Below are 25,564 nucleotides of genomic sequence, written 5' to 3' on the forward strand. Positions count from 1 at the left end.
TGAAGAAATTGAAACTATTAAAAGATTGAAAGAAAAGTGATAAAATGTAAGCGAGTTTTGAGGCATATAAACACCTTGAGGTCAAGCACACGCTAACCTCTCCATCTGTACTGCAGGCGCATGGCTAAGGGTGCAGCCAACGTGTGTTGTGAGCAGTAGCGAAATACAAGCTTCGGTCATTATCCAGGGCTTCTGTGCAAAGTACAAGTACTGATGGATCCATTCAACAAGGAAACGGCCTATGACTGAAAGAATGAATCTAACTTGAAGACCTAAAATGTCAGGTTAGAAAATGCCAGAATCACTCTATTGCTTATACAAGTAGTTTCACGTTTTCATATATAGATATAGGTTGAATAATGTGAAATAAATTCATGTAATACATTGGTAGGCATGATTTCCTTTTTTCACTTGAATAAATCGTTCAATGACATTTATTAGGTACCCGTGGAGCAGGCCTGTTGGGATTTTAAGAATTGTGCCTCTGTAGGCACGTCTGCACTTGAATTTTGAGGCTCCTTTCTCAGTGCTATGTCAAAACCATAATAATTTGGAATCAGTAACTTGGACTCATAATTTCCTCTGTTTATAATGCAAGTGTCTAGGTTATTACACTTACTGAGTAGAGCGGTTTCATTGTTAGGAATCTCAGCAAAGTGTTCTATGGGAAAAGAGAGGAGGAAACCAAAATTTCCCCCTGATACACTTTATGCATGTGAAAGTCTAAATCGACACCATGAAATAAAGAGCCTGAGAATCACATTTCTCCCAGACAACAGCGCAAATAATGTCACTCTGCATTAAGTCTACGCAGTGTCATGAATCCAAGTTCTGCCCTGTGTCTGGTTATGTATCCTCCTTATGTGGAAAGAGGAGGTGGGGGGTGGGGGCTACTTTACGGTGATAACAGCCCCGGGGGCTCCGGCTCAGGAACATACCTGGGACAAGGGTGGGTCACAGGAGCATAGACATTTCCCAGGACGATATCAGGTTCACTCTCTCTATGTAACAAAATACCAGGTTTCCTGAAACTCTCCCCATGTTTAAGGAGCCAGTGCCATGATTTCCGAGCTCACTGCCCACCTGGGAGGGGTGACATCACCAAGGGGAGCAGGGAGACTCTGGGCCCCCTTGATGGAGCCTTTCTCGTTGTAGCACGTCTGCTGGGGAGAGAAGAGGCTGCTTGTGTGCTGAGACATCCCTGCTGACCCACCTCGCCAGGGAGCTGGGGCCATTTGTTGGCCGAATCATACCTTTATATAACCTCGGCTCATAAAAATCTTCCCTTGGATGATGGAGAGATGGCCCATGTCTAGTAGCCTTTAATACCAAAAAGTAAGTTCTGGAAAGCTGATCACACCTGAGATCATCTAGGTGGTATTTCCCCTGAGGATCTGCATGAAAAGCTGTGTGTGGAGCTTATTTGGCCCAAGATGTTCTTGATAAACAAGATAAAAATGAAATATAAGCATATGTAAATTTCCTGAGGATTCAGTTAGTGGTGGCTTTGCAGTTACTAAGGTCCACACGGGTCAACATTTTAGTGATGACAAAAGTATCCATTTTTCTTGACTTTTATGCAAGCTTTAATGACTATATGATTTCTTTGTGTGGAATGAAGCCTCTCTGACCTCTTCTGCTGACCTCTGGTTCAGCTCCCACCACAATGCACTGTGATTTTTTTATTCGTATTGAACCAGAGGCCAAAAGTCCATGAAGGCAAGAAACCATGATTTATTCCTTTTTTTTTCTGTGGTCACAATAATTTGTACTTAATAGATACTTATTTCAAACTTTTGGAATAAATAAATGTATGGGGGAAAAGCTTTAAAGGTGTCAAAAGAGTGACCATAGTTCTGCCTTTTCACCCTAAACCTATTAAAACTCTTACTACCTCTTTCATCAATGTGGCAAGCATTGATGTGATTGATAAAGACAGAAATATTCTCTAACACGCATTGATCAGATCAGCAGGATTGGCGGTGGCTTCTTTTATCCAATGAAGAGGAATAGAGGCGGTTTGGAATGACCCATAATTCCAGGAATGTTGCCCGTGACCTTCAAAGCTGTTGTTTTAACATATTCAATAGAACTGCCTTCTCACTCCACTCTTGCAGGGTGACTAATACAGGGCTGTCACTCAGGATTGGACTATTCCTGCCATGAAGGAAAGAGCATTGTTCCCAGGAGAACCACGAGTCCATGGATTGGAGAGCTGGGATGTCTGTACCGCATGTAGATTGCAGGTATAGACTTGTTCAGGGGTTCAGCTTCCCTTACCTCTCCTCCAGAGAAACAAGAGGCTCCCCTATTTGACTGCGTGCTTCAGCGCAAGGCACCAATGATGCAAATCATGTCCTGTTCCTCAGTTTAGGGCATGGTGGAAAGTTGTGCTTAGAAGAGAAAGTAAAGTAAGTGAAAACGAAATATCTGTGTGTATCCATCCAATGGCCCATGACATGGGAGCTTTGAATGAACAGAGAAAGTGTGTATAAGTTATCTTTGTACCTGCATCTCCCAAATGACTGAGAATAGAGATAATAAAAGCAGTAAGTTATAAGAAGGAAATATTCTATTTGTGTGAATTCAACTAGATCTTCTAAGCATCGACACTACACACACACACACACACACACACGTAAACACACAAGGGTGATTCAAAAATCATCCTCACTCTGGCTGCAGAATTTATTTTAATTAACTTTTAGAAAAGACAAATACATTATTTTTCGACATAATCTCCTTGCTTTTCAATGCACTTTGCCCATCTGTCAACAAGCTTTCGTATTCCCTCATTAAAAAATGATTTAGGCTGAGCTGTGAGCCGTAAATGTACCGCTGTCTTCACTTTTTCTTCAGAAGTAAATCTTCATTCTTGTAGGACTGCTTTCAGGGGAACAATCAGGTGAAAGTCTGATGGAGCAAGATCAGGACTATCGGGAGGATGCTTTAACACCTCAAAATGAAGTTTTTGCAGAGTGTTGACAGTGTGGGCAGAAGCGTGGGGACGTGCATTGTCATGCAAGATCACAATGCCCTTGGATAGCAGTCCTCTGTGTTTAATCCGAAGTTTAGGCTTCAGCTCTTCAATAAGCACCTCTATGCATTCATACACACTTCTTCGAGACAAAACACTTTCTCCATATTGAGCACAAAGTCTTCGATAAATAACGGCACCAAGTACACCCTCAGACCACAAAAAACAAATCACTGCACGCTGCTCTTCTTTCATGCAAATTACAAATGGGGCATCCATTTTTACTCACACCGCAGTGCACTGCAGTGCACTGTCTCTCCAGTGCACAGCAGTGACTAGAGAGACAGGATCCTTGAAAGGAAAATACTAATAAGACAGTGTGGTCAACAGAAGTTTTAATATAACCAGAGTGCGGATAATTTTTGACTCACCCTCACGCATATGTGTGTGTGTGTGTGTGTGTGCGCGCACGCGCACACGTATCTGTATTATGAAATAGAATTTGGACAGGATCTCAGGAAAAATCAGTTCCCTTATCTTATGATCCATTAATGGGTGCACTATTGCAGCAGTGACCACAGATAATTCATGTGATGGAATCAGAAATGAAAAAGAAATGCAGGTACGCAGTGAGGACAGTTGACAACACAGCATTTTAATCTGTATCTATAGAAAACATTTATAGAAGCTCTCTAATAGAGGGATTATAGAAATACATTTCATATATAATAGTGTACTTCAGTGTCCTTACTGTGAAAATAGCACATTTATTTAGAGGTGGACATTTTTGCCCAAAGTTCTTGAAGCTTTGAAATACGTCCATTTCCTTCTCCCACAGTTGTTATGACCAAGAGGAGCAAAAAAAATTCCAACAGTTTTCCACAATTCCTCATCAAAAGTCTCCTCCTTGGGGTCGGTATTTCCTGGAGGCATCCAGAACGTTCAGGTCGGAAAGGATTCTAGGAAGCCTTGGCAGTGCGTGCGGCCGGGACTACATCTGCCGGCACTCGTGCCTGGTGCACATGGCCTGCCGCTCGATCCTCCACGTGCCTTCCTCGTAGGTGCAGTGGCAGATGGTGCACTCGTCCGTCTTCACTTCCCTCCCAGCGGGGATGACAGACGTCTCCGCGAAGCAGTTCGGGCCTGCAAAGAAGAAGCAGGTTGTGTGTTAGGTGTGCGCGTAAATACACCATGGGCTTAATTAGGGAGGTAGCTTTATCCTGCCCGTTTTTCTTTTTTTTTAAATTTTATTGGAGTATAGTTGCTTTACGACCTTGTGTTAGTATCTGCTGTACAATGAAGTGAAGCAGCTATATGTATACACATATCCGCCCCTCCACTCCCTTTCATGAAGGACAATGAAAAAGTCACAGTTTCAGGCCTAGGAAGTGCTCCTACTTTTTTTCCTGAAATGAAAGCCGTTATTTAAAGTGAGTCAAATGAACTTATTTACAAACAGAAACGGACTCACAGGCTTCGAGAACGAACTTATGGTTACCGGGGGAAGGGATAGTTAGGGAGTTTGGGATGACAGGTACACACTGCTATATTTATGATGAATAACCAACCAGGACCTGCTGTGTAGCACAGGGAACTCTTGCTCAGTGTCCTGTGGCAGCCTGGTTGGGAGGGAGTCTGGGGGAGAATCATACATGTATATGTATGGCTGAGTCGCTTGGCTGTGCACCTGAAACTATCACAATATTGTTAATTGGATAGAGTCCAATGTAAAATAAAAAGTTAAAAAAAATTTTATCAGTGAAAATTCTGTGATTTCACCAGCAGGTGATTCAATTTGGGGGCCTTCTACGTGGGCTGAATTTGCAATCATTTGATTCAATTAATTCCAGGTAATCATAGAAAAACTTGATTAACTGGGACTTTCAGAGAACCAGGCTTATTAGGAGAGAGAGCATACACAAAGTATTCAAAGTGACATACATCCGGTGTTCCTGCCACACCTCTTAGAACAGGTTTCAAAGGTCAGTGTACGGAACAACCACCTGGACAGCTCTAGACACACTGGTGGCTGACCCCAGCCCCGGCACTTCTGACTCACAGGTTTGGGCTGGGACCAGGCAATCTGCTTGGATAACAAGTCCCCAGGTGATGCTGATGCTGGCCTGGGGCCACACTTTGAGAAGCACCAGCTCAGCATGGACCAGGGCAACATCCTCAACAGTCTTCCTTGAGAACTGAGGACCCCTCGATTCTCAATCAACATAACCTACAAGCCTCTCCACCCACAAAGGTGCCACATGTGCATTTTACTCTATGTAAAATCCAGGACAAGAAGAAGTGGGTATCAGAGAGATGTTCAGTGTGAGTTGTTTCACTTGAAGCAAATGGTTTCTGTGTTATGGTTCATACTCCCGACTCGGAACAACTTCGTGGCCTCCAAACCTTCCTCTGAAATGGAGACATGGGTCCTTACTGGAGCCTAAAGAGGGACCCGGACCTTGAACTTCAGCACAGGGCTCTCCTGCTCATTCTCCCTTCCTTTGCTTCTACAGCCTTTGATAACATGCTCGCACCAAAGCAGGTTCAATGACACCATATCAAGTCATCAAAGAGATGAAAACGTTCATCTACAAAATTTTAAAAAATAAATGAATCCACCAGAACTCCAGGATAAAAACTGGCCTTTTTGTAACTCTAGGCAGAATAATACTAAGCAGAGTAACCCATGCTGCAGCGGCTTTGTCTTCCGTGTCAGCCGAGTGGTGAGGATCAGGGCTCCTGAAGGTGACCCTGGAGACCTCACCCCAAGTACCGCCCCTTTTCCCACCAGGAATTCTGCTATCCTCCGGCCCCTCCACTCAGACCCACCCTAGATTCCTCCCCTGACTCCCACCTGTCTCCCTGAGACCTCAAAGCATTAACAGGCATCCGGCTGAGGAGGACCCCAAACAGATCCAATCCGGTTTTCTCTCTTGAGCGCTGCTCCTGGGTTTCCGGGGGGCAGTGCTCCCCGCAGCTGCTGACACTTCACTCACATGCCTGGAACCGCGGCCTCTTCTGTCCCACGTGATGGGCTGTGTTGGTGGTAAAGTCACTCCTGCACCTGCTTTGGTGAATCAGGATACCTGAACTCCAGACCCTCCCCACCTGTAGGCCAACAGGAGGACCCCGATCTCTGCACACCCCCCACCCAGCCCACCTCCCGCTCCTCGGCTTGACTGTGTCCTCAGCTCTGTGAGGTCAGAGGCCAGTGGGCCACCAGGCAGCAGCACCAGGCAGGACCCACCCTGTGAGCGCTGGTCCTGCTGGGCTCCTGGGATGCCCTGACTTTGACATTTGACGCCAGCTCTCTTTGGCATGCTTTTTTCTTTGTTTATGTTTGTCTCTTTTGCAGAGTTTAATGTGAGGGTCCAATCTCCTTCTAGTTCTCCCTAACATCTATTGGTGTGCTTTGCACATAGAGGGTACCCCATAATTGCCCAGAAAACCTGTACCTTTAGATACAGGTATTTACGAAGACTTACCCATCTCCTCTTCAGAAAAGTCTGAATTCAAAATCTGGTACCACTACTTACTAGTTATGAGATCTTGGACTGAGGGATTTCATATTCTGAGCCTTTGTGGCCTCGTGTGCAGAATGGCAATGTCATACCTCACAGAGGCTCCTGAGGATGAAACTAGAGTAGATAGTACCCTTCTGCCCTTACGTTAATCAACAATTCCTCTTCTTGCCTGAATTAATCTACGTCAGTGTAGTAGTCACTTTTAATGAGTTTTTATTAGTATTAATTTATGGCTATTCTTTACATCACTGTAGGACTTTGGATCTTTCTTTTCCAATGATTTGCAAACACTGCAGTCTTTATTCTTTTTTATGTTCACATTGTCCCAAATTCGGCTGGTAAGTGTCCCCAGCTTCAGGCCGATCCCGTGTCCTTTAGACACACTCTGTCAGCTGCTACCAGCCTCCTCCACGCCTGCGCCAACCACACATTTTCAGCTCACTCTGCCCACTTCTGGAATCAGCCTTTTCTCCAAGCGGCCCAGATGCCTTTGGTGGAGGGGAATATTGAGGACCCAAGGCCTGATTACTGCGTGTGCTTGTTATTACTGGGGTGTCACCGCGCCCAGCCCCTCTCAGTGGGCACGGGCGAGAACACACACACACACTCAGGTTTTAAATTGTGAGTTCATGTTATTAGAATTCAAAATTTTCCTTCTTCCATTTTATGTGTGCACACCTTTTCTCTTTACAATGAAACACTTCTAATTTAATGTATTTACTTATTTGATCTCGTATAGCCAGTGTATTCCGTTCAAACGCCACTCGGCTCTTTTCTCGGTGCGATTGTATGCACAGGGACATGCAGAGTGAGGTTCATCTGTGTCACTGTGTCCTCCGCACCCACTTCCTCCTCTGCGGCTTGCCCCGCCCCGGCCACTGCAGTAAACATTTTCTCTAATTCTAATTTATCCCCTAGTGCAACTGTTTTTAAAGAATAAGCAAATTATTATGTATTCACCTTTCTTTCACAAAAAGGAGCATACGCCCAACTCTATGTACTTGGCTTTTTTCACTTAAAAATATGTCCCGGGGGGTCACCCCATGTCCATACAGAGAGCTCGTGTGAGGCAGCGCCCCTGTATCCCCCCGCCCACACACACGGTCAGTGGGGATTTGGAAACCGGCCTCCCAACCTCACCTCCATGTATAGGAAATGCTTAAATGAGTGTATTTATTATCATTTGTTTCAGGCAAGGAATAGGCATGGTAAAGTGAGGCTCACAAAAAACCTGCTGGTAGCCTATTAGTAAAATCTGTATTCATGAAGAAAAGCAAAAGCCAACGAATACACCAAGTGTTCAAAAAGGTAATTTAAAGCACATAATCCTAGAGGTAGAAAGCAGCAGTTTACACTTTGTCTCATGTAAGAAAGTGTTTGGTTTACAAGCTTTCAAAATACTTATATAAAAAGTCATCTCCCTGTTACTGCTTAATGAATAGTGAGAAGAAACCCTGATTCTACATCTTCGCTGAATCTCAACTCTGCATTAATCTTCAGGAAAAGATGCTACAAGCCTCTAGACTGTCAGATGGTTATCTCCCAGGCCTGTGATTTAAAAATAGGGTAATTATTCCTGGCACAAGATTTTACTATGACACAATTCGTAAATTTTTGACCATTATTTCATAGAGATTATGTTCTATAACCCCTTCCCTAACACCTTGTTGAACCATCTATGTAGGTTTGGTGACCACTGGGGGATGTTTGTGTCTGATGTGGCAAGACTGACAGGAGGGGGGAGGGATTTGTGTTCCAAATCTGTGCATTTTGTTCAAAAGTCACTTAACTCTTTTCTCTTTGTGTTTGTACCAGTGACACAGAGTTAGGCTGTATGTGTTGACCCTTGAAGAATTTATAAAATAAACTTTATTCAGAGCTATGTAACTGGATCACTTTGCCGTACACCTGAAACTAACACAACATTGTAAATCAACTATACCTCAATTTAAAAAAAGAAGAAAAATAAGCTTTCTTCATTTAAAATGATTTTAGTCTGAGTAGAGGGTTATTCACATGACCTTTAATTAGAATTATATGCACTGCTGCTATTTTTTCTGACTTCAAATATTTACTTATGATATAGCTCAACAAAGTTACTGCTCCAGTACTTTATAATTTCTTTTTGAATCAAAACCACATAAAAATGTTTGGTATATTATGAACATCTCACTAAAATATAATTATATTGATATTTCTATAACAGATTCCAATTACTGAAAATTTCTAAAGCGTCCATCTTAAAAGCAATGTTCCTATAAGTTAACCAAATATGAGACTCTTGTACCCAATTCCCTCTGAATATGTGTGTATACACACACACACACACACACACAATTATTTTCTTATGAAACATATTTTAAAACTTTTTATTTTAAAGTTATAGATTCCAATCAAACCAGGAATTTGGTACTGCAGGGAGAACCCATGTCCCCTTCACTCAGTTTTCCCAAGTTACATCTTACATAATTATAGCACAAAACCAGCGGGAGGAACTGACAGGTAAAATGGGTGTGTGCACACCCGTGTCATTTTATCAAATGAGTAGTTTTGTGTAACCACCACGGGACCAAGATCAAGAACCGTTCCATCACTACCAAGATCACCCTCATGCCTCCTTTTAGAATCACATTTATCCCCCTCCCCACCCCCACCCATAACCTTGGAAATCACTATGCTTTTCATGTCTATAGTTTTGTCATTAAAAGAATGTTATATAAGTGGAATCAAACAGTAAGTAAACTTCTGAGGTTGGCTATTTAAACTCAGCATAATGCCCTTGAGACCCCACCAAGGTGTCGCAAGTACCAACAGCTCATTTCTTTTACAGAGAAGATGTTTCCGCACTGTGGATGGACCACACTTTATCCATTCACCTATTGAGGGACATTTTGGATTTTTTCCCAGGTTTTTGGCTATCAAGAATAAAGCTGCTATAAACATTCACACACAAGTTTTGTGTGAACATAATCTTCATTTCTCTGAGATGAGAACCTAGGCATGCAGTTCCTGGAGCCTCCGGCAGTTGTAGGTTCAGTTTTATAAGAAACTGCCACAGTTTTCTGGAGTGACTATGAAATTTACATTCCAATCAGCAGTCAGTTTATTTGCATTCTCAATCATAATTTTTTAAAATCCTGGTTTGATAAATCCAGCATGCCATATCTGACTCTGGTTCTGGTCTCTTCAAACAACGTTTTTTGTTTTGTTTTTGCCTTTTAGTGTGCCTCGCTAATTTTGTGTTGAATTACCCAGGATGCGTTGGGTAACTTTAGTAACCCTGACAGTGAGGTGTGGGGGAGGGTTCCAAGTCCTGTAAGTAGGTCTTAACCTTCTCCTATTTGCTTCTGGACAGTGAACTTCACAAGTGTTTCTTAGTCCCCCCTCCCCCCCTTGGTTGTAGGGATGGCTGCAGGGGGCTGGTGTCCAGTATTTCCCTTCCCGCACTTCAACTGTGCTTTGATAAAACCCCAACTGGTTAGGCTCTGGTCAAGTTACTCCTGAGAGCAGACCTTTTTAAAAATAACAGAGTGTACTGAAATAATTCAAAATGGACACTTTCCCCCATCTTCTGTCAAAAGACGTCAAAACTCACATAACTGCAGGGACCCTCCATGTCTGGTGTCCCTGGGGGTCGTCACTCTCAGGCTTGTGCACACGGAATCCTTAGCAACTGGTCAAGTACAGGTTAGGTTTTCCTGTCCGGGCATTGATTCCCCGGGGAGGTTCTGCTCTGGTGAGCTGTGATTCACTACATCTGCCTCTATGTCTCTTCAATTCTAGGGGTATTCAGTTTGCTTTGTGACCTTACTTCTCTGATGGATCTAAGAAGTGTTACTGATTTTTCCATTTGTTGAGCTTTTTACTTGATTTTTGGATGGAGAGGTAACTGGAAACCCTACTGATTGATTTTTGAGCCAATTTTGCATTCCTGGAAAAAAAAAATCCCATGTGGTCATAGTATAAAATTCTTTTTATATATTGATGTGTTTAATTCACTGATAAGAAATGTTAAGAAATGCTGTTTCTCTGTTTATTAAAGATATCAGCTTGTACTTTGTCTAGTTTTAGTATCAGGATAATACTGATTTCATAGCATGGGTTTGGAAGTGTTTTCTCCTTTTCTATTGTTGGAAGATTTTATAGAAGTAATATTAATTCTTTAAATGTTTGGTATTTTTCTCCAATGAAGCCATTAGGACCTGGAGTTTTTCTTTTTTTCTTTTTGGACCTGGAGTTTTGAGGGGACTTTTAAAATTTTGTATTTGATTTCCTTAATAGCTTTCATACAGATTATCTGTCTCATATTGGGTAAGTTGAGGAAGCTCATATTTTTTGAGTTGGTACATATCCTCTAAATTGTTAAATTCATGTGTGTAGAACTATTGGTAATATTCCTTTATTATCCTTTTGATTTCTGTGGGCTCTGTAATGACATCTGCTGTTTTATTCCTAATATTAGTAATTTGTATCTTCATTATTTTTTTTCCTGTATCTTGCTAGGAGTTTATCAGTTTTGTTAATCTAAAGAAAAACAAAAACAAAAACAAAACAAAACAAACCTCTATTTCATTAATTTTCACAGCTGATTTTCTGTTTTCAATTTTTTTTTCATTTTTTTGCTCTCTTTACTATTTTATTCTTTCTATTTCTTTCAGTTTGTTTGCTTTTCTTTTTCTGGTTTCTTGAGTTGGTGATTTGCATTATTGACTTGAGACATTTCTAACGTAAGCATTTAGTTCCATAAATTTCCCTTTTGGCTCTACTTAGCTGTGGTCTCCTAAGTTTTGATGTTTGGTAGCTGTATTTTCATTTTCATGAAATACTTACTTTAATTTGATAGACTGGAAGCCCAAGAACCACTAAGAAAACAACTTGAGAAAAAAAAAACAAAACCATATATGATAACTGGATAAGCTAAAATATAAATGACTGAAGAGCATCCTGATGTACAAAAGCAGACTCTGGTCACTATAATTATTCCATGGCAAATAAACCCATACATATATATATATTTCATTGGTAAGTAGGGGAATAGAGAGAAACCGTTTTTAATCTTGATTAATTAATCTAATTATAATATCTAATATTTATATGGTATTTTAAAAATATGAGGCATGCAGGAGAATTTTATAAATATGGAAATGAGATTTAGAGGGAATAAACATTAGTCCAGGTCACATGGCTCATAACTAATTACTGATACATTAAATTCCATTGATCTGGCCTGGCTGTTATTTGAGGACTCTCAGGCTAAAATGGCTAATTTCAAAATGAACACAGCATATAATGCTGTTTTTGCCTGAGGAATGGTTGTTCACATAGGCAGTTGAGGGGCGTTGCTAAACCGAACTTTTCTGTGCTGTTCTGACTTCAGGGCCGTGGAGGCTGTGGTTCACCTCACCTGGATCCCCTGAATACAGGCACCCCTTTCATGGTGACTGACATGCAGTGTCAGAATAGCTAGTATCAGGCCCAGCCCAGGACCCGAGGTGCTGGTGGTAGACTCAAGGCCGAGGAGGTCTCTCATCCCCTTACGAGCCCGACATCAATCTCCTGAAATGCAGAGTCTGTGTCGAGTCCCCTGCTCTGCCCTGGTTACCAGTGCGAGTGGAAAACATGGCTGCCACATCAGCACACAAAGATGCTGCAGCCATCAGGCCATCACGTCACAGCTGCCCTGAAGGTGAGCCCTGCGGGGACTCAGGACAGAAACAGGATGCCCACCATCAAACCATCAGCCACTGCAGCCACCCCACAATGGTGAGCTCTGAGGGGACTCAGGACAGAAACAGGATGCCCATCATCAAACCATCAGCCACTGCAGCCACCCAACAATGGTGAGCTCTGAGGGGACTCAGGACAGAAACAGGATGCCCATCATCAAACCATCAGCCACTGCAGCCACCCCACAATGGTGAGCTCTGAGGGGACTCAGGACAGAAACAGGATGCCCACCATCAAACCATCAGCCACTGTAGCCTCCCCGAAGGTGAGCCCTGAGGGGACTCAAGGCAGAAACAGGATGCCCACCATCAAACCATCAGCCACTGTAGCCTCCCCGAAGGTGAGCCCTGAGGGGACTCAGGGCAGAAACCTGATGGCCACCATCAAACCATCAGCCACTGTAGCCACCCTGCAATGGTGCACCCTGAGAGGACTCGGGACAGAAACAGGATGCCCACCATCAAACCATCAGCCACTGTAGCTGCCCCACAATGGTGCACCCTGAGGGGACTCAGGATGAGAAAGCACAGGTTGCCGGCCCCAGAGAGCTGAGGTGCACATCAAAGGAATGACTTCAGTGAGAACAGACTCTTGCATCTTCCCATACATAGAAAAGCGCTAAATTCCTTAACTTGAGATGTCTGGGTTTTTTTCATCAACAATAATCTTTTGATGTTCCCACGACCTGGTCTTTGTTGCAAGAACTCCTATATACCTTGGCTCCCCACTTACCTCTTTGGAACAGTCCCTCAGAGCTATCTGAGATGCTGTCTCCTGGGCTTAAGTCCTCAGGTTTGTCCTCCAGATAAAACATCATTCTCAACATTTAGGTTGTGCATTTTTTTCAGTTGACACCAGCACAATCCAGCCCATGACGAGTGCATTCACCGACCGGACAATAAATGAGGCTGAGGCTTACAAATTCCAAACCAAGACTGAACCTGCAGGGGCATCTGTAATTAAGCATCCCTCCTGGCTGCTCCTGTGTCTGCGGCAGAACTGCCTGTAACGGTGCCCCCCAGGGACTCCCTGTCGGGGAGGACAGGGGGACATCGCAGGGTCTATCACTGCACACAGCACAGAGGTAGAGCTCAGGACAGGTACAACTGAGTTACAATTTTAGAATTAAATAAGGAATTGACACAATGGAAATAAAACTATTGCGGTTCTATTGATGAGTAAGTTGCCAATACGCTTTAGATTCTTACAAGGAATGGTGAGCCACAAGAAGACAGGCTGTTAATGAAGAAAGGCCCAAGTGGGTACCTGGGGGCACCTCCTCCTCCTCCATCAGAGACTGAGCACTGAGGAAGAGCCCAGTGCAGCGGGACCGCAGGGCAGCGAGGGGAACCAGTGGCCAGGAGTCCAGTGTCTGACATGTAGATGAGAGATACACCCTCCTGCCCTGCCTCATCTTTTTAGCAAATGGCCTTTTGAATTTTTCATTTGCTATTGCATTTTTCCGTTTCAGCTTTTCCACTTTAGTCCAGTCCTCAGTGAAATTCTCCAACTTTTCTTCTGTTTTCTTGAGCATGTTAATCTGTTACTTTAAAACCCTTCTATAACAGTCACCATATCTTGATAACCTGTGAGTCTCTCATTTCTTATTTTGCTTTTCTCTTGGTTTGGGGTCATTTGGTACTTCTTGGCTTGCCTGGTAATTTTAATTTGAATTACATGACAGATCCTGTGAAAGCGACATGTACAGGCTCTGGGTGAAGGCTTCTGGCTGATCTGCAGGAGGGCTGCAGCAATCTGGATGAGAACATATTTGAGGCTTTGCTGGGGCTGGACTTTTCCAGTCTTCCCTCACCCCTAGGGCACAGCCTCCCTGAAGTCTCAGTGGAAAACCCCTGCTTTTTGCTGGGCCTCCACACTCTCTCCTGAGCACGGGGGTCCTGGCAGGTCCCTGCAAGCTCCAGCCACTCTGCTGCTCCTTCTGCTTGGGCTCTGCCTCTCTTGCCTGGCACCTTGCAGCTTTGCAGTCTGCAAATGCCTTGAAGGAAAATTCCATGAAGAATCTTGGCCTCACTTCTTTGTGATTCGTCTCAAATGCAGCCTCTCTCTTAGTTCCCAGCCACCCTGAAAGCCCCAACACCAACTTCCACCTCCCAGCTCAGCCAGAAGCTGCCACCCTGGGCTCATCTTTCAGTGGGACATCTGTCCCTGCTCTAGGTCCTGCAAGTGCCCCGAGCAAATCCTGGGGAGGTGAGCACAGAGTTGAGCTCAGTGAACCTGCTTTTTCTCCAACAGCTAGACCTCCGAGTCCTTTGTGCTCTGATATCTTCAAACCATTTTTTGAAAAATGCATGTATATTTTATCTAAACCTTAGATTTGATCTCAATGGGAGAGTTTGTTCATACACTCTATCACGGTGTGAATGAAAAATGTCACCTGCTGTATCAGTAAACAAAGGATGCTGCGGCCTTCAAGCCATCACATTACAGCTGCCCCAGTGGTGAGCCCTGAGGAGACAGGATGAGAAAGCATGGGATACTGGCTCCAGGTAGCTGAGGTGCACATCAAAGGAATGATCTCAGTGAGACCAGACGCTTGCATCTTCCCATACACAGAAAAGTGCTAAATTCATTCACTTGAGATGTCTGGTTTTCTTTACCTTTTTGATGTTCTGACTATCTAGTCTTTGTTGCAAAACCCCCTATATATCCTGGCTCCCCCCTTACCTCTTCTGAGCAGTCCCTCAGAGCTATCTGAGATGCTGTGTCCTGGGCTTACGTCCTCAGTTTTGTCCACCGAATAAAACATAATTTTTAACTTTTAGGTTGTGCAGAGTTTTTCAGCAGCCACTAACAATTCCCAGGTGAGAAAGGGGAAGATGGTAAGTAGCTCTGTAAGATAGGATGGTAACCTGTAAAAACTGGTCAGACGTTTTCACTGCTTAGGCAAGTGGGGATGGTGGGTCAAGATGCTATGGATTTACTGGTCTGTACAAAGTCAGACAATAATGGAATTGAACAATCTCCTACATGCATTCCTTTCCTAAATGATTCTATGCATCCCTGTATTTGAACCAGCTCTTTTGTCTTCCTGCTGGTTCTGTCCTTAGTAAATTAGGTACAATTTTGCATGTGTTGTCTATCCATTTATGTAAAAATATAATGTATATGAGGATTCAGTTTCACACTTTATAGCAAATACATCTGACCAACAATTATTAGGATAAATATATGTACACCATACATGTATGTGGTTCTTCATTGCTAGAAACTCAGAGTCTTCCTTTGTTCCTGCAGGAGATGCATGGGTGTTAGCCAAGAAGTGTGAAAATTGAGGTGGAGAATGTTCACACCACAAATATTAGACCTTGGAGATTTTTTGTCCAGACTGCCCCAACACACAGATGGGAAAGCTGAAACCTCGAAATCTCAAGAGATTAGAATTGAGATTATATATTAGATTTTCTTTGGCAAAGCATGTGTTTGTCTCTCAGACATTTCTGGTGCAATCTAATATGCCAGCTGGCCTGCCTGTTTCAAAACTGCAAGTGTGAATGACGACCATAGGGCACCCCTTTACTATTGCCAAGGGCCTACTAAGGCTTCTTGAATTCATATGGAGTATTTTTAAAACAAGTAAATCAAGTTTTTTGTTTATTTCCAATTTACATCATTTCTGCCAATACAGTTTTCGTGGTCACTGTGGAAAGCCAGTGTGGGAGCCTCAGAGCTCCTGGGACACCCTGCCCACTCTCAGGGCGCAAGCAGGGTCCACAGGGATGCCCAGATTCTGTCCTGGCCACCACCCTGCATCCGCCTCCTGCTTTCCTCCCCTTTGATGGCATTGGGTCCCAGCTCCTGGGACCTCCTCCTTCAAGGGACCAGTCCAATGGCTGAGCTCCCAGATTCCACTGGCATCTTCCACCTCCTTATGCAGTGTGTGCTTCCCTCTGGTCCCAGCACACAAGGCACAAACATTCACCTATGTGGGGAAACACTGGCACTGTCAACCAGGCTGTTTAAATGATTCATCATCTTACTCTGGTAGTTAGACCCAGCTTTGTTCGGTACTATAGCGTATCATCAAGTTTAATCTTCAAAATAGAAGCCTAAGTAGCATCCTGAAAAAATGGAAGAAATGGCAACTCCAGGAAGTAGCCCTTTTCCAAATGCCATTAGTATATCTGTGGACAAAAAAATGTCACCTGTCCTTCCAGTAAACAATGAATGTTGGGGCCACTGACGCCACATCAGACTGTGTACCCTGAGGGGAGTCAGGATGGAGAAAAACAGGATGCTGGCCCCAGGTAGCTGAGGTGCACATCAAAGGAATGGTTTCAATGAGCCCAGACTCTGGCATCTTCCATACATAGAAATGCACTAAATTCCTTAACTTGAGATGTCTTATTTTCATTAACAGTAATCTTTTGATGTTCTGACTACATGGTCTTTGTTGCAAAAACTCTTATATACCCTGGCTCCTCCCTTACCTGTCCAGAGCAGTCTTTCAGAGTGACCTGAGAGACTGCTTTCTGGGCTTGAAGTCCTGGGAAAATCCACTAAATAACACATGATTCCAGCTTTTAGGTTGTGCATTTTTTTTTAGTTAACATATCTAAAAGGTCACCTTAAACATATATGAGGTCAGCAATGACTATGAAGTGAGTGTGGCAAGATCAGAAATGAGGGAACAGCCCACCATGATGCACCAGCGACAGCAAAAAATACACATGCTATGGACATCTGGCCTCCCTTGCGATTCCACGTGTGGACAGAAACACAGCCGGCCTGTCACACAGTCCCCTGCGGAAGGGGATCTCCCAGCCCAGCCCATCCAGGCACTAGGATGAGCTCTGAGCCACTCCAAAAGTTTCCTGGATTGGTCGGACCCCACCCCCCATACCCTCATATCAGGCTTGTACAAAGGCTGAGAGGGTCTCATCGATTTTGAACGGTAAGCTTTGCAATCAATAATAATGTTATGAATTAGAAAAAAATCTATACTCATAATTGAATAAAATGTATTGAAACCACAGTTTTCCTAGCCTTCTGCTACACATCAATTGATATCCGAACAAGAACTGGATTTAGGAAACCAGTGAGCGACTAAACCACAGCTGCGGAGCTGACAACGTGGGTTGACGCTAAGTTATTAGGAACAAATAAGAAAAAGTAAACCAAGTATTGCTGGTGTGTCACATGGGCCAGGATTCAACCTCAGGAGGAAAAAGAAGAAAGGAGATCTAGTGATGGTCCGGAAAGCGTTTAGCAGCTGGCTCTCAGGTAGAAAAACGAGAAGGAAAGAAGACCCAGGAAAGAGAACCGCCAGTATTGTTTTCACTACGTCCATCCTGGAGCTGCCAAATGTGACTCTGGAAGGAGCTGAAGACTTGGAAACAGACGAGACCTTGGGGGCATGAAACCCAGACTGTTCCAGTTAGAGAAACTTGCCATTAACATGACAGTTATTTGATAATTCTGGCTAATTCAATTCTATGCAAAGATAAAACCTGTGGCACACCGAAAAGAAAATTACAAAGCATTTTTAGTAAACCCAGAAATATTCCACTTCATTGAGAGTTTCCTCTTTTATCAATAAAAGTTACAGCTGTACAAAGTATTTGCCTATAACTGTAAATTCAGCCCCACAACTATTATATTCTCCTTATTTTTCTTAATTTTATAATTAATGCTTTTCATCTTTTTCTTTATTTGACTTTTTAGCAGTTATAATTTTATTGATTTGGTCAAAGATTTTTTTTTATCATTTCTACTTTTTAAAATTTTCTAATTCATTTTCTATTTTATTAGCTACTAACTTCTATGTTACTTTTCAACTTTTTGTTTTTCTCTTCTTTGGACTCTTTCCTTGAGTTATTTTTATCCTTGTTTAGAAATGGAAATATTTAAGACAATGAATTCCTTGAAGAAAGGTACATGTTCACAGCTGACTAGCTCTAGGGTTTTGTTGTGTAGAATCCCTTCCTACATTTTGCTCTGCTCTCTCTGTCCCTTCATTTCCAACTGGCCGTGTTCCTGCCGGTATAATCCCATCTCTATGCCAGTCCTCAGTTGAGATGGCTAAGTCCACAAGTCACCAGGATCACATTATCAAATGGTTTTTCAGCTGAACCCTTAGTTTTCTCTTCAGAACCAGCTTTCTAATTTTTTGAAATATGGATAGGCTGAGAATGTTGCAAATCTCCTAGTTCTGATTCCCTTTTGCTTAACTGTCTGCAGTTCACCTCCCTCCTGAGAGCTGGCTGTCCCAATCCCTATAGGTTCAAAGTGTTTTTCTCACCATCAGGCCCCAGGGCATTGCTTGCCACTGCTCTTTCTACAGGACAGATCCAAGGCCAGCAAGGCTTTCGCTTCTTTGTTGGACTCTTTCCTTCTTCCAGAAATTCAAACATTAACTCACTTCCGTCTACATATTGGACTTGTAACAGGGAAGAGCTAAATCGGACTCTGTGTTCCATCTGTTTCTTTGAATTTGACCTTTGCTTCCTGTTGCTTTTGTTATTATAACCATACATAACGGCCTGACTCAGGGAACCCTGCCCACCTGTGAAAGGCTGCAGAGAAGAAATTAGCACACCCCCTCCCCAAGAATAGCCATTCCAGATGTTTTGCAAGGCTGATAGCCCTTTTTACTTTACTTCCCGGCACCAATCCCTCCCTGATTCTATAAAAGAAACCGGCATCCAGATCCTGATGAGATGTTTTTTTGGAGACACTACTCTGCCATCTTCTCCGTCTGCCGGCTTTCAGAATAAAGTCGTATTTCTTGTTTCAACACTTCGTCTCCAATTCATTGGCCTGTCGTGCGGTGAGCAGAGTAAGCTTGGACTCAGTAACAGACTCTTTTCACTGCTTTTAACTGATGCTTGGTGAGACATTTCCATTAACAGAATGGAAAGGCTCTTCAATTAGGAACACTTTTTTGTTAATTTGTGTTCAATCTGTTCACTGTTCTGATGTCTCCTTTAGGAGTGAGATTTCAAGTACTTCCTCACTTCTGTGTCAATACTTCCCTTTCTGTCTTTATGCCATTTGCCATGTCCACACCTCTGAGCTAACTCACTTCACCAGTCCTATGTGTGTAGCTGATGTTCTCCACTGCAATTTTTAAACATTGGCAAATAAGATTTTAATTTTCTCATAAGCTTTCCTAATCTCCCTGAGTTACCTGTAATCTAATTTCATAGATAGATCATTCTTTTCAATGTTTATTTTGAGAACCTAAATTACCTTTTATTCCAGTTTTATTCCCTCTTTCTTTTAGTACATTTATTCTTGCACATGAGTTTCTCTTTTGGGGTCCCCAGGGCACCTGGTCCCGTGTCCATCAGCCTTAGCTGCTTCTCCATGGCAGGGCCTTGCCTTGATGTCTGGAGTCTCCCTGGATCAGGTTCTGCTTGTCTGCATGAATCACCTGACCTGCCATTCTTCCCTCTCTCCTCCAGGTCAGACACCTCCCTGGCCTCCCTCTTCAGCTCCTCAAAGATGTTTCTTTTTGAAAATCTCTTGCCTGTCTAAGTCTGTCTTGGCATCTCTGTCTCAGAGGGTCCAGATCAGCACAATAAGAGAGTCAAAGTCCAGGTAACAAGATGGGGGGGTTGTCAGGGAGGGGGTGCATAAAACACCTGAAGGTGCGTTGATAGGACTGAGCCTTGGAACGAATTGCTGCTTCCGAGCAGATAAGGGGCAGGAAAATTTAGACAAGAAAGAGATGTAGATAAAGCTTATAAATTGCCTTAATTCCCTTGCAGGAATTAAGATTAGAGAATCAGATTCCATTTAATAATTTTTTGTCTGTGCTTCTGGAATGAGACAATTCTGATCTCATGGCTGTAAGAGGGTTCCACATTAATCTCTTCGACTGCAGCCTGGGGGTGGGGAAGCGGCAAGCTTGCCAGGAATGGACAAGATGCTCTGTTCCCACACCTCTCCCTGTCTCTCCCTGCCTCCCTCCCTCCCCCTTCCTCAACCCCTCCCCTCCTTCCCTACACAGCTTGCGGAGTTGTATCCAAAATATTATACTGACACTCTAAATCACAAGATGTATGGGGGAAAAGACTAGAAGAGAACACAAAAATGAAGCCAGTGGATGGTTTATTGATATGAAATGGTAGCGTGTTCTCATTTTCTAAGTTATTTTTTATTGCCATAATATATGTGTAAATGTTTTAATGCAAGGGAAGCAGGGGGATGGGGGTGGGGAGTGAAACCAGGCTCTTCAGAACAAAGGGAACATTCCAAGAATCTATCCTACTTCTATTTGCCAACTTTGGACAACTTCCCTGTAAGGGTGGGCCACTTCCCTTAGTTTTATTTTCTGTTCAATTAATAAAAGAATAGAACAAAAATCGATTACATCACCAGTTTGTTCTCCAGTTTTATGGCATATGTAAATCCACTCTTAAATATTTATATACAATCATTCTCCATGTTAAATAATTTCTAAAACAGAAAAAAAAATCTGTGAGTAGCTGTTAAGCAGGCAGATGGTGCTTGGATGCTTATCTAGGGGCTGTTTTCCTTTCCTCTTAGGCACAGAAAATGATGCAAAAATACAATTTGATTTTCAAGACAAGTTTTAACAAAGAATAGAAAAACTTAATCAAATGGAGATTATAGCAAATAATAAAACTTTTAGTTTATCACTTGTTCATCCTTTCTAAATATATCTGTAAATTCAACTCCAGATACATATCTCTTTAAGAGTACAAAAATAAATTACTAATTATGTCAGGTAACATTATTATTATTATATATTATTATATATTACATTTCGACCATTATTTAAGAAATGAGAAATTTCCCTTCAAAAGCTTATTTATGGTTATGCTAATAGAAATCTAACCAAACCAAAGACATTTAGGGAAAACTGCCACATCCTAGAACAATATCATGGAGGTAAGTTTCATGGACACAAGCAAAGCATGATAGATGCAAACAATGAGAAAGTCTCAAAGAAACTGTCTGGGAGAACAACTTTCCCCCCCTCAAATGTGTCTCTGTGGCATGAGGATTAATTTAGGCTGATTATTTTGAAGAAACAGAAGACTCAGGAGGTCTTTCTTTTTACTTCCCCCTTAGCTGCCTAAAAAATTGAGATAAAGCTCCCTGGAAGAGAGCTATCACCAGGGAGGGATGTCCACAAAGAACTGGGCAAGGGGAAGAGGGGGACAGGCAGGGCCCAGACACCAGCGTCCACCCTGTGTCCCACTGGCCCAGCAAACATTTGTTTACCAACACTTGCTCTTCCAGCTCCATTTGGACTGCCTTCCTCTACTTTAAAGTTCCAAGCCACTACCCTAGCATCCTCTTTTTAAAAAATTTTATTGGAGTATAGTTGATTTACAATGTTGTGTTAGTTTAAGGTGTATAGCAAAGTGAATCAGTTATACATATACATATACCCACTCTTTTTTAGATTCTTTTCCCATATAGACCATTACAGAGTCTTGAGTAGAGTTCCTTGTGCAATACAGTAGGTTCTTGTTAGTGATCTATTTTATATAGAGTAGTGTGTATATGTCAATCCCAACCTTCCAATTTATTCCTCCCCTTCCTTTCCTCCTTGGTAACCATAAGTTTGTTTTCTACATCTCCGACTCTATTTCTGTTTTGTAAATTAGTCCATTTGTACCACTTTTTGTATCAATTTTTTAGATTCCTCATATAAGTGATATATAGTACACATATTTCTTTGTCTGACTTACTTCACTTAGTATGATAATCTCTACGTCCACCCATGTTGCTGCAAATGGCATTATTTCGTTCTTTTTTATGGTTGAGTAGTATTCCACTGTATATATGTACCACACCTGCTTTATCCATTCGTCTCTTGATGGACATTTAGGTTGCTTCCATGACCTGGCTATTGTAAACAGTGCTGCAATGAACATTGGGATGCATGTATCTTTTTGAATTATGGTTTTCTCTGGATGTATGCCCAGGAGTTGGATTGCTGGATCATAAGGTGGCTCTATTGTTGGTACTCTTTTGTTTTCAGCTGAAGACTGGATTTAAGGTGAGGGCTTTGGCCATTTTGCCAAGTTACTCAGTTTTCCTGTATACATGTTATAAAATTTCATTTTCTCCTGTTAATCTGTCTCATGTCCACTTAATTCTTAGACCAGCCAGAAGAACTTAGAGGAAACTTTCTTCCTTCCTGACAAAACTATGGCACACATTTTGTGGGTCTGATAACACGTATCTTGAGTCTCCTAATCATTTCCCAAGACAACCCAACAACCCAAACAACAAAGGCTATAACAAATGAAGAGAAAGGGATGTCTTGCCCAAGGGTAGAGATACGATAGGGATATGGTCTAATGAGCTCTTTAGTTTTTAAACATTCTAATAATTCACTGTTATTCCAGATTTTGTGTTATCCCAAATGTAATTTCTGCTCTGGCCTTGTGAATTTCTCAAGCAGCACAAGCTGTATTCTCAGATGAGGTAGAGTCACTATGTAGGTGAGCAACACTCCAAAGTTGTGAACTAGTAAAATAAAAAGAGAAAAAGACTCAGAGAGCTGGGCCAAACTGAACTTTCCTCTCCTCAAACTCATGTACCTTTACCTCCTGGGCCAGCAGCTCCTGAAGCCCAAGGAGGACAACTGAATGCATATGAAACACAGCACTGGCTCCCTGGGCCCAAAAGAATCCGGATGAGGAATGGGTTTGTTCAACCAAGACCTCAGCCCCCAGAGAATTGAAAAGGAGCCAAGAAAGTGTGAAACATTTGAATTGATCAATTACCATAAAAAAGATTGGTTAAAAGTCTACTATTCAAAAAAGACAAAAAGGCCAGGTAAACTGACAGTTGATTCTAACATAACCTTTAACCCTAGAGCTATTTAAATGATTCTGTCATAGAAGAAAATAAAGAGTTCCCCAGTAATATCATAAAGCCAGGAAAACTTTTATACCAAAGCCTAATAAAGACAGTAATGATGTACTGAGAAATGCAAGTATGATTCAATATTAGAAAACTTATCAATATGTTTTATATTAATAACTATAATAGCAAAACCTTTATCATATGAATTCATTTGGTAACATTTAGCAGATACTCTTAGTAAAACATTGCAAAAGCAGAAAAGCTCTTAATAAAAGAAAAGCTGTCTACCAAAATCTAATGAGAATTACCCTCCTAAATGATGAGACACTAAAATCATTTCAATTAAAATCAAGGTCTAGAAAAGGATGCTCCCCTCATCATTGTTTTATTTACACTTGAATACTGTAAAAAATGAGAAGGGACAAATAATGAAATCACTCAGCAAACACTGGGAAACCACCAAGGAGTCTATCCATTCTGCTGTTGGTTAAGACGAGACACTCAGAAAACCAAATAACTTTCCTTTCAGAAAAGGAAATGAGAAAAGAATTCCACTGACAATAGTGACCATGCCTAAAGATTCTAATAAAATTAACAAAGATAGCAAAGGGCTAACTTAAAAAAGTAACTATTGAAAGAAAGACACAAGAAACAAGAGAAGTATGAACTGTACACCAGGAAGGGGACATTTTACATCACAAATACTGTCGCTAAGGGCCTTCCCATTGGGACTAGGGCAGAGCTACATGTGAAGGCCACCAGCTTTGTGTCAGGACCTTGAATTGCTACCCCCTGGAAGTAAAAGTAAAATAGGAGCAGACAGTCCCTCATGGGACAGAAGTTCTCCTTGGTCAGTTGCATTGCATTATATGCAAGCTGGAAGGTGAAAACAGAAACCCTCCCTGGGTAAGATAACGTCATCTTCAGTCTCAAATGATTCCTGCAAAGTTTTGCCAAGAAAGTATCCAGCAAATGATAAAAAGTGAATAAACACATAAGAAGACCAGTCAACAAGAATAAAAACTACAGAATAGAAATATAAGTGCTCCAGATATTGGAATTGTCTGACACAGAATTTAAGTGAAATTTGATCACTAAATTAAAGAAGGTAAAAGACAAAAACTGAGAATTTTGGCAGAGAACAAGAAACTATAAAGAAAGAATCAAGTGGAAATCCTAAAACTGGAAATAGTAATATTCAATAATAAGATGGCAATGGGAAGAAATAACACAGAGTAGACACATCTGAAGATAGAGTGAATGAGCTGGAAGACAGTTCAGAAGAAAATATGCATAATGCATCACAAAGAGACAAAAGGGTGGAAACTACAGAAAGTATGCGGCAGGCACAAAGGAGCTTTCAAGAAGATTAGAGGTCCACAGAATCATTCTGTAAAGGGCCAAAGAGTGATGTACTAGGCTTTGTGAACTAAACAGTCTCCAGCAAACTCAGCTCTGCCACTGTAGCATGCAAGCAGGCACACACAACACATGAATGAATAAGTGCAGCTGTGTTCCAATACACCTTTATTTACAGAAATAGGAAAAGGGCCCAGTTTAGCCAGTCAGCCACATTGTCGATTCCTGGTCTAACCTATGAGAAATTAAAATACCAACAGTCAAGGAGAAAATAACGCATGAGTAATTTTTAAAAAGATTATTGCAGAGAACTTCCAAAACTTATGAAAGACATTATACCACATATAAAAGAAGTCCTATAAAAAAAAAGAAGATAAATTTTTTAAAAAATTAGTAAACAGAGTTACTACATTTTCCTGAATATCTCCCATTTATACAGGAGCTTGAACTTTACAAGTGACAGCCAAGAACTTTAAAAAGTGAAAATAAAGAGGTCACAACAACAATTCAGCTTTTACCCTGTGTTTGCTGATAAAAAGAAGTCTGAGAGGGGAGTTAAAATGATAGCAGAATAGAAGGATGTGCAGGAGTTCTTCTCTCTCCATGGATGCATCAGGAATACCTCTATAGATGCAACAATTCTCACAGAAAACCAGCTGAACACTAGTAGAAGACCTTGGACACTGGAAAGGACTATAAAAGTCCCTGCATAACTGGGTAGGACCAAAAAAAAAAAAAAAAGAAGGAGGGGTGAAGAAGGAAGAGAGGAAACAGTACAGGGGGTGCTGAAACAGAGGAGAGATTCCCGAATTCAAGGAAGCCCCCTAACTGATGGGGAAATCCCCTCTCCGATGGGGAAATTGACTGGGACAAAAGGGAGGTATTTGGGGCTGCTGGAAAAGGGTGAAGCAGCTGATATGTGGCAGACAGGACAGAGTGAGAAATACACAGATGGTCCATACTGTGGCCCTGCATGGTCCACACATGTTCACAGGTGTGCAATGTGGCTGGGAGCTGGAGTGTGGGGATTAGAGAATAGGCCCAGGGTCAGAACCACTGTTGGCTGCAGGGAGGCAGACTGAAGGGATGGTAGGGAGGAAATTGTATCAGAGAATGCCTACGGGGGAAAACTGGGCTGTCACTGAAGCAGGGAACTAGTGCTGAG

The 25,564-nt window shown here is 42.1% G+C and overlaps 1 protein-coding gene across 1 annotated transcript in view; it reads right to left on the reverse strand.

Moving 5' to 3' along the window:
* Positions 1–3,522: 3,522 nt before the first annotated feature.
* The window catches only part of VWC2 (von Willebrand factor C domain containing 2), a 119,128-nt gene continuing 97,086 nt past the window's right edge, over positions 3,523–25,564 (reverse strand). The window contains exon 4 of the mRNA XM_057732973.1: positions 3,523–4,120. Coding sequence (XP_057588956.1) covers positions 3,969–4,120 — 152 coding nt within the window. The 3' untranslated portion in view covers positions 3,523–3,968. The remainder of the gene's footprint in view (positions 4,121–25,564) is intronic.

This window comes from Hippopotamus amphibius, chromosome 4 (assembly GCF_030028045.1).
Source record: "Hippopotamus amphibius kiboko isolate mHipAmp2 chromosome 4, mHipAmp2.hap2, whole genome shotgun sequence".
Classification (NCBI taxonomy): domain Eukaryota; kingdom Metazoa; phylum Chordata; class Mammalia; order Artiodactyla; family Hippopotamidae; genus Hippopotamus; species Hippopotamus amphibius.